General features: G+C 36.6%; 1 protein-coding gene across 1 annotated transcript in view; it reads left to right on the top strand.

Moving 5' to 3' along the window:
* Positions 1 to 16156: 16156 nt before the first annotated feature.
* Positions 16157 to 18002, top strand: part of LOC110378085 (copper-transporting ATPase 2) — a 65582-nt gene continuing 63736 nt past the window's right edge. The window contains exon 1 of the mRNA XM_064042558.1: positions 16157 to 16345. Coding sequence (XP_063898628.1) covers positions 16299 to 16345 — 47 coding nt within the window. The 5' untranslated portion in view covers positions 16157 to 16298. The remainder of the gene's footprint in view (positions 16346 to 18002) is intronic.

Here is an 18002-nt window from a genome sequence, read left to right as displayed (position 1 = left end):
AGTTTAAATTGATAGAAAGTGATGAGTTTTTATCGTCACGGGTGTAGGCAGCAAACTAACTCTCTTTTAAAATGGAGTCATAAATGTTTTATTAGTGTCAGTATATAAGTAAGATGTATTATTTTGTTTCAGTTGAAACAACGGAGATGCTGGAGAAGACGCCGTAAGTAATTTCTTATTAATTAATCCATAGACCATTGAACAAAAAGAAAATATTGTTTGACTGTTGTTACAAGAAGACAGAAGGCAGAAAGTCTGACTAAAACCATTCTTAATTAAGGGGCATATCAGGTTGCCTAGGTAAACTGGATTGAGGAGGTCAGGTAGGCAGTCGCTCCATGTGACACACTGGTAGTCAATTGCATCTGGTTAGACTGGAAGCTGACCCCAACACAGTTGGCAGCATCAGTCGGCTCGTCTGCCTAGCGTTTTCCCAACTATGTTGGGTTAGTCTAGTCTCACAGGATGCAACTACTGCCTATCTGACCTCCTCAACGCATATACAGTTCTCGCAAAATTAAATTCCTAAGTATACAAGTACTACTACATATGTCACAAAACTCCTTCTCATGCTTCTAGCAACCGCTGTTAGGATTCGTCTACACGGAGCATGTAGCTTTAGCAAGTTAACATGCGCAAGTGACAAGAGTACGCGGGTGGGTCTTGCTTTGGTACATGCGTGAGTCGCACGTTTTAAAATGCATGTAACCTGCGCATGTGCCTCAACATGCGCAAGCTACTTGTACCGTGTAGACGCACCCTTACCTAAAAGCAATGTTCCGAGACGACATAAACTTTGGCGCGAACTGACAAAAACTGCACTGGAGATAGTTGTACATATGTTAATTAAATACCTAGTTATTTATTAGTGTAGTATAAATTGCAGATTTATTGAAGTCAATGATGTTTGATATCGTGTGATAGTCAAATGAGGCGTAACTATCTGCGTTTGACACAGATAACAATAAGACAGCGTTGCAGAATTAGCTTAGTGACCACTATCGGAATATAATCTGTAGAATTATTTAAATATAGGTAACGTCCTTCATGCTATTTCACTTTATAAAAAGACAGGTTATGCAAAAGGTTGTCGGGATTGTTCGCGCGAGTTACCGCGGCGCTGGTAGGTACGTGAAGGGCTTAAGAAGGAACATGATGGGTTTTAGTCAGTAAGAGTCTGACACTCCCTCGCACTGCACCCACAGCCGGTTTGTTGAATTTTCCCCATAAAAATTCGCAGGATATTTATTAACAAGGGTTTTCTAAACTAATATAATCAAGATGTATTTTTAAGTTCTTAAGTCTGACGAAATTATGAACCGATTTGAAAAATTCTTTCTCTGTTGGGGAGCTACATTCTTCCCGAGTAACATAGGCTATATTTTATGCCGGTACGGGCAGTAGTTCCCACGGGACGCGGGTGCAACTGCGAGAAACAGCTAGTTTTCAATAAAGCGCCTACTGTAATTATTATAGCAGAATATAATTGACGCAGAGTTGACACTGCTCTGAAAATAAAGAAAGGAGTTTATAATTGATTGCTTATCGCTTTGGCTAATTAATTCGAACTTTGGGGTCAATGTTCCTTATCATAAATAAGCTTATTTAGTAATTTAAGATGTCAAATGTGATAGACAGTTTTATTTTATGTTGGACTACCTATTTCACCCTTGTCCCATGGGATCTACTCCGCGCAACCGGATAAAAGTAGCCTATAGCCTTCTTCGATAAATTGATTGTCTAATATTCAATCTTTTTAAATTGGACCTAATAGTAGTAGAATAGTTAATGAGATAAACGCGTTTAAGCAAACCAACTCTTCAGTTTTATAATATTAAGTATAGATGTGAAAGTTTTTATGATTATTTGGTATTCAATAAAATTACACACATATTAATACAGAATTATAAGATGAATGCAAAATATACTAAAAACAAGACATTAGGAGCTTAAATCCCCGTTTATTAATGGATTTTTCCATGATATCATGTCATCTACACTAATATAAAGAATTCATTCACTGTTGGAAAGCTACACTCTTCCTGAGTAACATCCTTACTATCCTTACTAATATTATAAATCGGAAAGTGAGTTTGTTTGTTTGTTTGTTTGTTTGTTTGTTCCGCTTTCACGCCGTAACTACTGAACCGATTGCTTTGAAATTTTGCAGACGTAAAGTTAGAAGTCCGGATTAAATAATAGGGTACTTTTTATCCCGAAAAAAAATAGATATTTCCGAGGGAAAACAAAAATATTGTTTGCTTGATGGATGGATTGTAGATGGCGCTGTGTGTCGTTTAAAACAAGGTAATATATTGCATCCTTACTAATATTATAAATCGGAAAGTGAGTTTGTTTGTTTGTTTATTCCGCTTTCACGCCGTAACTACTTATTCCAACAGACCTCCCATTTCAATTTAAAAGACTACATCCTTACTAATCCTTACTTACTAATATTATAAATCGGAAAGTGAGTTTGTTTGTTTGTTTGTTTGTTTGTTTGTTTGTTCCGCTTTCACGCCGTAACTACTGAACCGATTGCTTTGAAATTTTGCAGACGTAAAGTTAGAAGTCCGGATTAAATAATAGGGTACTTTTTATCCCGAAAAAAAATAGATATTCCCGAGGGAAAACAAAAATATTGTTTGCTTGATGGATGGATTGTAGATGGCGCTGTGTGTCGTTTAAAACAAGGTAATATATTGCATCCTTACTAATATTATAAATCGGAAAGTGAGTTTGTTTGTTTGTTTATTCCGCTTTCACGCCGTAACTACTTATTCCAACAGACCTCCCATTTCAATTTAAAAGACTACAATTTCCTCTAAGGATTTCATTTGCAATGACCATTAATAAAGCACAAGGCCAAACTCTAAGGGTTGCTGGAGTACACTTAGAAAAACATTGTTTTTCGCATGGTCAGCTCTATGTAGCGTGTTCCCGGATTTCCAGTGCCCAAAATCTGCATGTTTTTGCTCCACAAGGGAAAACGTATAATATAGTGTACCATTCAGTTTTGGTTTAACAACTAATCGTATCCAGCGTTACATCGCGCTTCTTAGATTTTTCCGTGGGAATGAGAAGTTTTCTTATAGTTGTGATTTATACCGCAATATAACCGAATTCCACGCGGGCGAAGCCGCGGGCGGAAAGCTAGTAGTGTATATTTTATCCTGGTACCTACGAGCTGAAGTTTCCTCGGGAAAACAGTATGAAATAATAGTAGGAAATGTTATATGTAGAATTATGTCCCAATTGGAAATTGGTGTAGGTAACTCTATTGTTTAATTTTATTTACTGATAATTTGTATAAGTTAACTAATATGACCTTTGGTTTATAAGAGATAAGCTCAGATACAGGTATGAAGAATGAATTCTCAATAGTTTTATACATTTATAAAAACAAACTTTGTTTGTTTATTTTTGTCGGAACTACTGAACTGATTTTAAAAATTCTTTCACTATTGGAAAGCTGCACTCTTCCCGGACATATTTTATCCCGGTACGGACAGTAGTTCCCACGGGACGAGCATGAAACCACGCGAAAACGACTATTTTTGAGTTTAACGCCAACACACGAATAGACGAAACTCTTTTATAAGTAGTGATAGACTTATGTTATCATCTGCCTAGCCTTTTCCCAACATGCTAGGGTCGGCTTCCAGTCTAACCAGTCTCACCAGTCTCATGTTTTACAAGGAGCGACTGCCCATCTTAACCCCTCTACCCAGTTATCCGGGTAACCCGATACCCCCTATGTAAGACTGGTGTAGACTTACTGGCTTCTGACTACCCGTAACGACTGCCCAAAATGTTCAAATAACAGCCTGGATCGACAATATATACGTGTTACAATATACTATATAAAAAGATATGTTTCTGTACAATGTGCTTATGTATATGTATAGTACATAGATTGCAGGATAGTACTTACATACAAAGGTAGTTACCTTTAAAACCCGCTTAAGCTAGTTGCAGAATCTTTATCTTTGTCATTGAGACCGTGAGACGATGGCTACACCGGATTGTCTAACAAAACAGACGATATTCAACCTTAAGATTTTAGGGATAGAGTGCATTTTGTATTGTACGCTGTGATACTATGATCTAAGTAGCGTAATCTGTTTAGTGATGGGCTTGTGTCGGTGTAGGTTTGTCGATAGTTTGGTAGTTTTATCGAGTAGGATAGTGTCATTTTGGATAAGTGTTAAATGAGTTGAGTTTTATTTAAGCATGATGTATTAATATTATTTTTGAAAGAAATTATCGATATTTGATAAAGTAATTAACAGTCAATACTAGTGAATGGATTGTAATAAATTACATGTCCTTGAATTTGTATTGATACAGATGGGCAAGGCCAAATATCTTAACAGGAAAACCTCTTACTTTTGTGTAGAGTTGACGGACTTTACCTGTTGTTAATACCGACAATAACAACAAAAAAATAGAAGAAAAAAAATTATTGCTCTAAATCAACGTTGCAAGTTTCTTTCATGCAAGTAAATCCGCGTTTAAAGCCTAACTAACAAAATTTTGAACTTATATTACCCTAAAATAAACCGATCCACATTGCAATTTAATTAAATGTCACAAGTATGGGCAAGTTTGCAGTTTTCACCTGCAAAGATACCGTTATGTAAATTACTTTCATTTCGAGTGGTAAGTAGATATGTAGAGATAAAGAAATGGTATATATTGCAAAAATGAAAAGGATGTGTAGGCAGTCGATATTTTATTTTTCAAAACAGTCATTAGTATGTTAACAAAAAAAATTGTGTTAAATGTCCCTTTTTGGGTCCATAGGTGATGAGCATGAATGTGGATGGAAAAAGAGGAAGGATTAAAGAAACGATGAAAAGATTGTGTAAAATTCGACATAAGAAAGAAGGTAGAAGAAGAAGACATGCTGCGCCGACTGGTAATAAAGAATTGGGATAAGGGCAGGAGGATAACGGGCACCGTTATCCTCCTGCCTGGTATCGGTACTTATGGTGTCTTACTGGTATCGGTATTTGTATCAAGCATTGTACCTAACCCAATGGCAGCATGTACCACGATAATAAAAATAAATACACCTTAGAACAATATAGCTTTATTGTGTTTATAGGTGTTTATTCGACAAAGCATGTATAATCGTATTTTAGAACCACATCAAAACTGTATCTGCAAAATTATCGACCGTGTACAGAATAAAATATCGATAAATTCTAACAAATCGTGTCGCATCACTAGTATTCCTCCATTGAGGTATCTGGTCAGGTCCGCGGCAGTAATCGCGCGCGCTCGCGGACCACCGCTCGTGATGCACGGCGAAAGTTGCCGAACTCGCCCGAACACGATCGGAACGCTTTCCAAATTCAAAATGCTCTGATTTTGTATTCGGTTATTTTTAGCAACCAGTGTTTTGTGTAGTGTTTTATTTTTTTATAAGTGTGTGTTAGTGTTCCTTTTTCGAATTTTTGAATTTCGAGATAGGAATCGTTGTTTTTTTTTGTTTTTATCTTCAAGAGTTTTTTGTTTAGTTGTTATAAGAAGTTCTTATTATAAGTTGGTTCGTTTATTGATTACTTATAAATGGAGTGTTTTATAAGTTTTTAAGTAAGGAAGTTGGCGTGTAATTCAGCTGGTTATTTCAAGTGAAAGTTTATTGTAATCGACAGATTGGATGCGGTAACTGACAGACAAGTTGCTACTGAGTAGATGCCCTGGTTTTGCTTTAGTTCCGTACTAAGTTCGCTTGTTTTGCAGGTTTATAAAATGGTACTTTAAAGATTAAGTATCATAACATGCTGGGTACAGTTATCTTCTCATATAGAGAAGGCAATAGGCATTGATTACCATGGTCTCCCTCAAGGTAGAGACTTACATGGTAATACTCAAATGTTACTTAAGATGATGATTGTTAAGTACCTAGTCCGTAAAATTGAGCGTGGTTTCAGGTTTCGGCTATTAGTAAGAGCTTAACTTGAACTTATAAGAAAAGTAGAGTAAGATCAGACTTATTCAGTTTTAATACAAATGTAAAAGTTAAAATCCAGGTTTAACCACTGCTTGTAGAGCTTGAAATCTGTGTTAAAGTTGTGCGCAATTGTGTAAAAAAATATACATAATCGGTAATGAAGTTCTAGAAATAGTATCGATATAAAATGATATCAATGTAGACTCGTTTGTTTCAAAATAATAGTTTACTAGCTTTTGGCCAGTGGTTTCATCCGCATCCCTTGGGAACTTCTGCTTTCACCCGCAAAAAAAGTACCCAATAGCCATCCTCAATAAATGGGCTATGTATCACTAAAATAATTTTTCAAAACAATCCAGTTGTTACCCTCTAAAGTTAGCGTGTTCAAACAAACACTTCAGCTTTATAATATTAGTATGATATATTGAAATGGCCGCCAAATTCCAAGCAATGGAGAACCAATTATAACCTCGTAGTTAGATATGTATTGTATTGGTATGTAGTAATTAAAGCAATGAACTCACGTTTGTCCGTAAAAACCTTGCTAAAATATAACTAAGCAATCGTAGGTATCATTGACAAAATAGCAAGGAAAATGTGTTGAGGAAACCTGCAGAATTTTAATTCAAACATGATCATATTTTATTAACACATATCTAATCAAAAGGTTAATTCTAAAATTCGCGTAGTCCTAATATTATTAATGCGAAAGTAAAGGACGATGGGCGTTTTGGTACCCTGTCCAACAGTGTTGATTCTAGTACCATTGCGTAGGTCTTGGCAAGGCAAAAAATGTTTACTATGACGACTAGTCCCAAATCCTTGTCCATATCGCGTGACATCGAATAATAGAATGTGTATTGTTCAAAGTCATCAACGTAGATGTAGTTCTTAAATCCAACTGTATTGAATAAAAACTGGTATAATAACAACAAAAACAGGAATTTGGTCTTCTTAGAATGTTTGCCTGCCGACTGCTTTAAAAAAAAGACCTAGCAAACCTTTGCAGTTCACCTAGAACTAGCTTATGTATTTGATGAGTCTTTCAGTATCTACAATCAAAAAGTTGAAAAGTCAGGAGACGATGTTTACATAGTAGGTACATACTACGACTCAATCTTGCTCCTCAAGAGGTGCTGAGATAATGATGAATTTCTTCTTAAAAAAAGATGAATAGAAATGTGTTGAACTTTTGTCAAATCAGATGACGATTGTGTTTCCGTAGTATGACTCCATAGACTATTACAACCTTTAGATTATAACAGAGTGTATCTCAAACAATGTAAGATGTCTATTAACTGAGTTTAAAATTGTTACACTGACAACATATGCCTCTTAATGAATTTGCATATATGGATGACATACTTGTTGCTATGTCGATTCAATTTTTATCATTACTCGGATCGGACAGCTAATTGAGGCAAGCCCCATAGTTTTTATTATTCTTTACGTAAATACCTTTCTAATGATATATCATACGTTACTGTTGGAGCGGGTACCAAATCCCATACAAAGTGCCCATTGTCCTTTGTCTGATATCTATAGAAATAAACTTAACTTTACTTTACTTTGTGAGTACATAATGGTTAAAGGTCCACCGGGTCTTGAAATTAGCTCATTCAAACGACAGACAAAGTCTTCAGCTTAAAATACTATCTGGTATGAGGGTAAAAGTGGGATTCCAGTAACACTAAAAAAGTACAGTAGTTCCTGTAACTAGCGTATTCAAACAAACAAACAGTAATATTACTTAGTAGAGACTGCGTTGGAACAATCTTCAGGATATCAGCAATCTTCTTATTACAAATATAATGTTGGTTAGTCATGCAATTGACATGTGAGATATTATTATGATGCTCAATCAAGGAAATATCATTAGAAAAGTATTGAGTTATATTCATATGGAAAATTTGTTATGACATTCAAGCCAATTTCGGTCACGGCGGCTGTTCTCATAATGACGAAATCAGCCAGCTGCGCAGGACATATTATAGGTGCACTCACTATTCCTTCACTCTTGTAGTTAGGGACGTCCTTAATTTTTTGGGTTGCTCTGGTAACTGGGCTGAAGAGGTCAGATAGGCAGTCGCTCCATGTGACACACTGGTACTCAGCTGCAGCCAGTTAGACTGGAAACCGACCCCAACATAGTTGAGAGAACGCCTAGTAGACAATTGTATTATCAAATAGTCCCGTCAGGCTCGTCTGAAGATATTCAACACAGCTACAATTTATTATTTGATTCGGTGAGTAGGCCTGATTGTGTGCTAACAATGAGTGTTGAACATCCATTGTTTCATTATGTCTTCAGTTGTTGCTCTATTAGATAAATAGAACTTATTAACTGACTGTACCTATATACTTCCTAAGTGTGTCATCTGCCGAGCCGCTCCAACTATGTTGGGGTCGGCTTCCAGTCTAACCAAATGTAGTGGAGTACCAGTGTGCCACAAGGAGCGACTGCCTGTCTGACCTCCTCAACCCAGTTACCCGGGCAGCCCGATACTCCTTGGTAAGGCTAGTGCCAGACTTACTGGCTTCTGACTACCCGTAACGACTGCCCAGGATGTTCAATGACAGCCGGGACCTACGGTTTAACGTGCCATCCGAAACGGAAAAGTCATTGGTGTCCAGGATATACCATATTTAAAACGGATTCACTTTTTCCATTTGTTATTTATATTAGCAAGGATGATACGAGGAAAATACATATAGTAAATACAAAATATGTAGTTAAGATATAATTTACGTATTATGTATTACGGAAAACAGGTTTTATTTAAAAAATATGGCTAAAGCTTCCTTCACATTGAGTCCGAAGTTCGAGTGCTAAACTTGCACAAACGAAACGAAAATATTTTACGTAAGTATTTTTAGAAATCTTGCACTAAAATTGCACATTTTGCACTCGGATGAAAAATTTTGGTGCTAAGATCGATCGAGGAAAGCCATATTATTATTTTATTCGGGTTTTCAGAATGGAGTCGATTACTTTTTCAATTTAAATCTGTTTTTACTGGCGGCATTGTAAATAAAGGTTTATCCTGTTTGTAGGTTTGTAATGCTCTGAGCCTCTGATGAACTCATGAATGGAAACGTTAACAATATTAGGAAAATACGTCGTAAATATAATTACTATGTTATGACGTATTGAATTCGCAGGTTCAACTAACACTATATTAATTTTACGTCAGTGGGTAAACTTAGTACGTCAGGTAACTTTGCCGCTAGGAATTTGGCGACTAGAGCCTGCACGATAGTTAAAATGTATTAACAATACACTAATCCGCATTTGCAAAGTTTCAAATAGCTGATTTCAGAGCGGCAAAAACATTTGACGAGAGCTTCGCTTCTGAGAAGCCTGAAACCGGCCTGCCAGAGTCGAGAAAGTCTGACATCCAGTCTTACCAAGGGGTATAGTCGGATAGACTGTCGCTCCATTTAGTTAGACTTGAAAGCTATATACTAAACCTGGCGTACCCGGATAAAAGTACCTTTAAGAGCCCCCGCAGACCACAGACTTTTTATCGGCCGATAGTTTGGTCGGGCTCTTAATCAGTACATTCAGTACGCAGGTGTAAGCAAGTGCGCACACTGTGACGATTTGGTATCGGCCGATAAGCAAGTTTGATGGGCTTCCCGATTCCATTCAAACTAAACTGTCGAAAAACTATCGGCCGACCGTATAATCAGTATTGGCTCCCTACCACACGCGCACACATAACGATTTTTTAGTCGGCCGACTAAGCCGATAGTTCAGTTCGCTCTGAGCTTTGGCAGCGAATGGACGGTCGCGCGTGTTTTGTAAAATCTCGTCGAACAATTCTCAGTCACTTATTTCGGAATCTTCGATCGTAACTTTGATCGAGGAAGTCGAAAAACGCCCTGAACTTTAATAATCGAGTAATTTGGAATGCATAGTGTAAAATTTTCCATTTAATAATCTATCACTAAAGATATGATGCACCCAATACTCTCGGGCTCTCTTTTTAATTTTCCTTCTCCGGTGTAGGAGAGCATTAATAACATTTCTATGCAATCTCGGTGTGCGTACTAGCAGGCCAACCCGACTAAACTATCGGCCGATAAAAAGTCTGTGGTCTGCGGGGGCTCTAAAAGCCTTGAGATATAGGGCGATTTTTCCAAATTGGCTAAGGAGTTATCGAGATTAGCGCATTCAAGCAAAGAAACAAAGCTGTGTAATATTTATATGGAGACACGGATATGTAATTTTATAAAACAATCACAGAGTAATAAAAAAGCGGTAATTTAGTATCAATAACTCTTACGTGATCGCGGTAACTTCAATAGGGAATACCAAGTTATGTACGACACCTGTAAAATGTATTGTCGTTGTAAACTGAATAACCTAATGTAATCAGTTATTTATTAATCGTTTCTGGGAAAAAATAAAAATAATTTTATAATGTTATAAACACATCCTCGACTGTTTTCTATTTGCATAAGTATTACTTAAACCATGTCTCAAGAATAATACTACTTCGCGCACCCGAATAAAATGTATAAAGCTAGTTATATCTAGTATCGAATTTTATCCAAATTTCTTTAGACACCTATTCATTTCATAGCCAAAGCAAAAAAAACTATGAATTTCGAGTTACCCAACTTAGCATGGAAAATACGCATGACGAATTTCCAAAAATGGTTTTCCTCATATTATTAACCGAAAATTATAATAATATACCAATTGTTCAAATACAGTTTAAATAAAAAGTAAATAGGACATTATGTTTCCACCATTGAAGACAAGACACCTCGTTAGTTAATTATTTAACTATGATAATTAAACATAATGTATTCACAATGCCATTTCGTTTTACGCAGTATTTTCATTTTGTTTACTTTCTGTTTCGATAAGCTATTGTTAATTTACTAATTATATGAGGGCATTTAAAAGTTCTACAGAAGAACACAGGCTTTTTCTCGTACAGAGACGGAGTGAGTGTTACCACTTTCAAGGCGGATTTGCAGTTACAGACTTTAAAATCCAAGTATCCTCAAGAAGTTTTCCTTTACCTAAAACGTGAATTCGGGAAAAACATTAGTACATGCTGCTGACCTTTAATTGAACCCCTTGCACTCGTGCTTGAGAGGCTGTATCTGTACTTTTCTATAATGCCTAAATGGTAACACTTAGTGCCAAGTTAGCACAGTTATATGGCATCAGCATCACTCGATGTCAGAGGCCGTCAGGATTTGAAAAAACTCGGACTTGGAAACTCGGAAGGCTTGCTAAGTGATAAAACCAGAAGAAGTTATCTAACCTTTCCCCGGCTGCATTGTCGTTTTTTCCCAGTCGATTCCTTTTACAACCCAGTTTTCGAGCAAAATGTTACCCCTTGGTTAATAACCTACTTGTACCAGTTAGTCTAATATTTTAATCATGAATCAATATGTGTAACAGAATGCTACATATAATGCAAATAATGTTAATTACAATTGTTAATTTGTCTATTGTTTTTTGTCAAAGGTGACCGCTATTCGAGGTATTTCCTGAAGTCCTAGGTATATTTAACCTACTAGCTTCTGCCCGCGGCGTCGCCCGCGTCGAGTTCGGTTATATCGCGTTTCCAAGAGAACTCTTCAAAAGACCGGGATAAAAACTATCCTGTTCTTTCTCAAAGTCAACTCTATCTCTGTACCTAATGTTATTAAAATCATTTCAGTGGTTTAGACGTGAAAGCGTAACAGACAAACATAAACTTTCGCATTTATAATATTAGTAGGGATTTTAAAAACTAGTACATTTCATACCTCTATACATTCCCACTATTTACGAAACTACTTATTTATCTTCAAGATATCGCCAGATAACTCAAGTATTATTTATCCAGTTTGTATAGACATTTCAAGATGGCGGCTCCCGCGCTTTCAGCTGTCAAACTCCATACATTTGCCAAATGTCAAAATTAGTTCCTATTTTCGTCGTAGATCTTAGTATTTTGGACTTAAAATTGATATCTTTCAGTACCAACTAACGTTGATAATGTTTTATCGGAATTTACTAGCATATGAAATTTATTTGCTCTGTATATTGAAGGTGTTTGTCAATTTCAGTTTTTTTAGGTTAGTTTTATGAATTAGATAGAGAATTGGATAGATGGAATAGAGATTGGATTATTTTAAAGTTTTAGAGATTAGATTACGGTTAATTGAGTTACCTATTTAGTAACTGTTAGTTATCAAGAAAACAAAAATGTTTACTTTTAATAGAAAACTAGTAAAGTGATGTATTTTCCTCAAAATTATGTTACTAATTTTATAAATGCTAAAGTAACTCTATGTATCCGGCAAACACGCCCAACACCACTGAAATGATAGTATGGAGCCTGACAAAGGATATAAGCTACATTTTACCTGAGTGCGGGAATAAGTTCCCTCAGTATGCGGATGAAACCGCTGCCAGAAAAAATACTGAATCTAGTTTAGTACACTGTTAATGGAGAGCCTGATAAAGAATACCAGCTGCTCTCTGTCCATGTGCGGGAAATAGTTTCCTTGAATCGCTGGGACAACTTAGTGGCAATATAATATGTGGTGTACGTTTCCTGGCACAACCATAGTGCTTTGTTTTTGTACTTGCAAATAAAATGTCATGGAGCTGAATTGAAAATTAGCCAATAGTGTAAATTGTTATGTTAGCATGCCAGAGTTTGGAGTGCCTGCACTGACTTTGGAAATAACGCGGATGCAATAGGCGTAGGTGCATATAAAATGAGAATGCAAGCTAAAGTGCAATAAGTTTTGCTAGTTAAATCATCTACCTAGCCTTTTCCCAATTACATATGTTGGGGTCGGTGACCAGTGTCATCGGATGCAGCTCAAGTGTTTAACAAGGAGCGACTGTCCACTTCTCAGTTCAGTATCTGTCCTTCCCTGCCCAGTAACCCGGGCAATCCAACTCCTGTTTTTAAGACTGCTTGCCTGGCTTACTGGCTTCTAACTATCCGTAACGACTGTTGAAGATGTCCAAAAGACATCTAAGCTGCGACCAAAACCTTGGGCCTTCCGAAACACAGCTTAACCTTATTATTGATCGACCCGTGCGGCTGTTACGATCTCGACTTCCTACCTACTGCTATAATTTCTACCTTTATGTCGTATACTATTACCACATACAACCTTAAAACAAGTAAGTATAGCTTACGGGCATTAAGCAATGCTTATGCAGTACTCTTAGACCATATAACCATCCGGAACTGCCGTGAGTACAAATCTCTTTGCGAAAGTCAGCCAATTTTGCGCGGGGGGCAGCGCAACAAAGAGCGATAGCTCACTCATGCACTCTCTTCATACACTGTCTTCAACATCGCTCTCGGATACCTGGCACGCCTTCATATCTTACTAAATCGTTAACTATTCATTCACACTGTCAACCGCAGGTCCTCTTTGGTCGAATGGATAACCAGCGTCAAGCACTGGCTCTCTTTCATAATGCTGAACTGGACCTATTTGGCCCACACAGTTTTCTATTAATGTATTTTTTTCTCATATTTATGTTGTGTCAAGTGTTTTTCTCTTCTATATATGGTATCCACTACATCCTTCCATCTGGTTTTGGGACGGCCTCTAAAACTTCGATCGAGGATGGAAAGTTGCTGCGCATTTTCTACTCTTCTACTCTACTGCGCATAGTCTCCTCTGTACACATACACCGTCTTACCACAAAAACTTTTAAACGTCAGTTTAAGTTTTGTCTAAAAAAATGACAAATTATGACGTTGACATATGGTTCATTTTGAGCCACAATTTTTTTAGACAAGTGTAAAACAGGCGTTTAAGTTTTTCTAGTAAGGCCAACAATGTCCTGTCCGGTTGGTTGAATGCTTTAAGTAAGGCAGTACTTTTGCCGCACATACCATGGTTTGCCCTTGACATAGAAGGCAATTCGGCCCAGATTTGAACGGAAACAATAACTTACTTACATACTTTGTTTAATCAGTTATGTCTACCGTATTCTCTCACGGCAGTCAATGTCTGCTTACTGAATACAGTAATGAGATTAATTAAAAATATTACTAATACGCAGATTTTTTAGATCCTTCTATGATTGAAAAAGGTACTTTGATAGTACACTAAAGCCTGAGAGAGGACAAGGGCAGTAAAAAAACCTCTGGATGAAACATCTGAACCACCGATAGGTCAAATAAAAACTTCATATTAAAGTGCAGAAATATGGGTTTTGAATGTGAAAGAGCTTGGCATTATGTAAACAAACATCCATATAATCTCTACTACTTAATATTATAATTGATTGAACGTCCTAATCTTAGGAGCTACCAAACCGATTTGAAAAATTATCCCATTGTTGAAAAGCTACACTCTTCCCGAGTAACATAGGCTATATTTTATCCCGGTACGGGCAGTAGTTCCCACGGGACGCGGGTAAAACCGCGGTCAAACGACTATGTAAAATTCATATAAAGACTATATTATGCTATGTTGTATGTGCAAACTTCCTACGAAAAACCTTGCTTAGTAGTGAAAGTTCGGCGTGTGACAGAGACAGCAATATCAACGTTAGAGAGAGACGACATGTAATTATTTCGTGGAATTGTTGTTGTTGTTTGATGTTGTCGTTTTAAATACGTCTGTTAGACTGGGTGTTTCTCGCGGTTTCGCCTGTCAGATAACTACTTAAGATACTCGAAAGTAAATGGACTTTAGTTATCTCTTCACAGCTTTCTAGTGTTAAATCTGGGAAGAAGAAACGGTGATGAACATACTTCTCAGCAATAACTCTTATGAATCAGTTGTTAGTTGTAGTTGGATTTACATATAGTAACTAATAACTGTTATGTGTAGTTAGTAAGCACTAAGCACATATAGGTTGCCGAAAAATCTAGTTTTTTTTGCCAAACTTTTTCAAATTCGTGTTTTCGTATTATTCTATAAGGCTGTCTATCCACTAGTGCGCAGCATGCGTGCATATAGATGATTATGAACCAATAGGATCAATTCAAGTTTCAACGTGCAAAACCTGAATAAAATACTAAATAAGGTATAGCCTAGTAAAATAATCAGCCGTGTTGATTGCTATCATAATTTATCAGCATGTCTGAACGCAATAACATGCATTTAAAAGATTACTCTTATCTTGGAAAACAATACTTAATGAGATACACTATATTGCCACGCTTTCGTTATTGTAATATCAATATTTACAACCCTACTGCATGGCAGAGGCTGTCATTTGAACATCTTTGGCAGTCGTTACGGATAGGCAGAAGCCAGTCTGACAACCAGTCTTACCGAGGGGTATTGGGTTGCCAAGATAACTGGGTTGAGAGGAGGTCAGATAGGCAGTCGCTTCTTGTAGAGCACTAACTACTAGGTAATTTTATTATCTGTGTCGATCGGTGTACTTATTTTTTACATATTATTATGTCGTATTTTATAGATAATAATGAAAACAATAGGCCTGATTATCTTGTTTTTGAATTAGTACTCTGGCATTTTAAATGATGTTTGTAACAGTTTACACCTCGACTCAATAAAATGTATTTATCCATATTCTACGTGGAGAGTCAGAGGTAGACTTAGAAAAAGATGGATTGGCTGCCTGAAAGACTACCGAAAAAGAAGGTAATAGAACGTCCATTACCTTCTTTTTGACTACTGATAGAGAGAAATGGAAGCATTTTCTTTTGTATTTGAAATAAACAAATAAAATTGCCAACAGGGCACGAAGAAGAAGTACTTACCGGATTTTTTTACATTTTGTCACTATTTTCTTACTTTCACAATGTTTTGACACTAACTTACTTTCGTACTGGTCTTATTACTATCAGCTGCGTTACGCTGTCCAGTATATATCGTCATTTGCACACGAAACTTTCAGTAAAAGTGCACCCGGGACAAACATACCTATGTATGTTTTATCTATTAGAAAGAAGGTACTAATTGAATTTAAGGATTACAAGTGATAATATTTTAAAGCTATTCTAAGTGTATATTTTGATTCTGTCAGTCGTGTGCTAGTTTTTTTTTATAATTATTGTTTAGGATTATTTTTTTTTGCCTTTTGGGTAGGGATCGCAATTTTTCCGAAATTTTATATTTTACTTATAGGACCGAAATTTCTTAATTTTATGTTTTTTTTTTGCTAATTGCTGACTTTATACTTACTTAAGTTTAAAATCTATTTTTGAATCCATCAGAAAAAAATTACGATTTTTTTTCGAAATTTCAATTTTTTCGAAAAAGCAACACAATCACAGCTGTATAATATTCGAGTGTTATAAGCGACAGTGTGCGTGAGTGAGACAGTGGCATTGTTTATGTGTTTACCAGTGAGTGGGAGGGAGACGGCAATATGTTGCGCGGGATTAAGTACCAGCGGTTGGATGATCTGGAGATTGGGTAAGAATATATTTTGTTTAGAAAATAAAACTATATACATGTATGTTCTTTTTACTATGTATACAATTTTTTACTTTGAATAATACCACTTATTAAAAGTCTCAAGTCTTTATTCAAAGTCTTGGAGGCGTTTTCCTAATGGATCTGAAAATATATATATTTTTCAGAATTTTGTAATCGACACATTTGGCAGTTTTAACAACTGAAAAACAGTTGAATAATCATGTCAATAATCAAATTGTATCATGTTATCAAAATATCGTTTTACGTTTCGTTTGAAAGCTATAATATAAATTATCACTATCGGTCATGCATGGTATATCATAAACAAATTATAGATATCGATTTTTGTACAAATATTGCTACACTGTGATGTGCTTTGGTAGACCGATAAATGCTTGATTTTTACCGATTCATTGGTCTATTTCAACTATTTGGTAATGCACGTTTTTACTAAGTCTATGTGTGCAGATAAAGAGCAAAAAACGAGTAATATACCTACGGTTAAAAAGAAAAAAATGAAAATACAGTAAAAAAAAGAAAAAATATATATATATTTTTGCGTTCACAATCGCTGCAGTGGTCGTGTACCTTTAGCTCTTATTCCATAGTCTACAATGTTATGTAAATAAAAATATTTGACCTATATAATTTTCAATCATTCTCTCTTTTCTTTAACATAGCTATAACTAGCTTTCGCCCGAGGTTTCAACCGCGTTCCGTAGCCAGATGGTGACAAAAACTATCCTAATCCTTCTCCCGGGTCTAAGTTACCCCTCTAATTTTCAGCCATGCGGTACATGCGGCTATATGTACCTATAAATGACCGAAATAAAATAAAAAGTCCAATATACCCACGACATCTTAGACATTCGATCCCCTTTTCATAAAGCAGTCCAACACAACTCCATTAGAATTCAGACCCCAGTAATGATGAGCTCTTAATGAAAAATTCCTCTCTAGACGCGTAGGAGTGTGATACCCTCCCCTCTTCCCTTCGCCCCCCTCCCAGGGGATGACGTCATATCAACCCACGTGTTTGCTTTGTATATTTATTGATTTATTTACAGAATAGGTATTTTGCGGCTAAACAAGCTTAGCACTTTGATTTGAAGATTAGGCTATCCTATATTCCGAGATTTTTTCCCAACTATGTTGGGGTCGGCTTCCAGTCTAACCGGATGCAGCTAAGTACCAGTGCTTTACAAGGAGCAACTGCCTATCTGACCTCCTCAACCCAGTTACCCGGGCAACCCGATACTAATTGGTTCGACTGGCAGGCATCAGACTTACTGGCTTCTGACTACCCGTAATGACTGTCAAGGATGTTCAATGACAGCCGGGACCTACAGTTTAACGTGCCATCCGAAACACAGTCAATGGTGTTTAAGATATACTTAGAAAGTACATACAAACTTAGAAAAGTTGCATTGGTACTTGCCTGACCTGGGATCGAACCCGCGCTTGGGAGGTTGGTCCTTAAGCACTAGGCCAGCACGACTATTATGAGATTTCTTATATCCTCCGGTAACCGGGATGTAAAGTCAGATATGTATCATGATAGCTTTTACAGGTGTCTATCAGATATCATCTACTACATGACTGTCATCATCATGTGAACATCTTTTAACGAAAACCACGTGCAAAGATTACATCT

Source organism: Helicoverpa armigera, chromosome 29, assembly GCF_030705265.1.
Source record: "Helicoverpa armigera isolate CAAS_96S chromosome 29, ASM3070526v1, whole genome shotgun sequence".
NCBI classification, from domain to species: Eukaryota; Metazoa; Arthropoda; class Insecta; order Lepidoptera; family Noctuidae; genus Helicoverpa; species Helicoverpa armigera.
The sequence above is the reverse complement of the archived record's forward strand: the minus strand, read 5'-3'. Positions and strand labels throughout refer to the sequence as shown.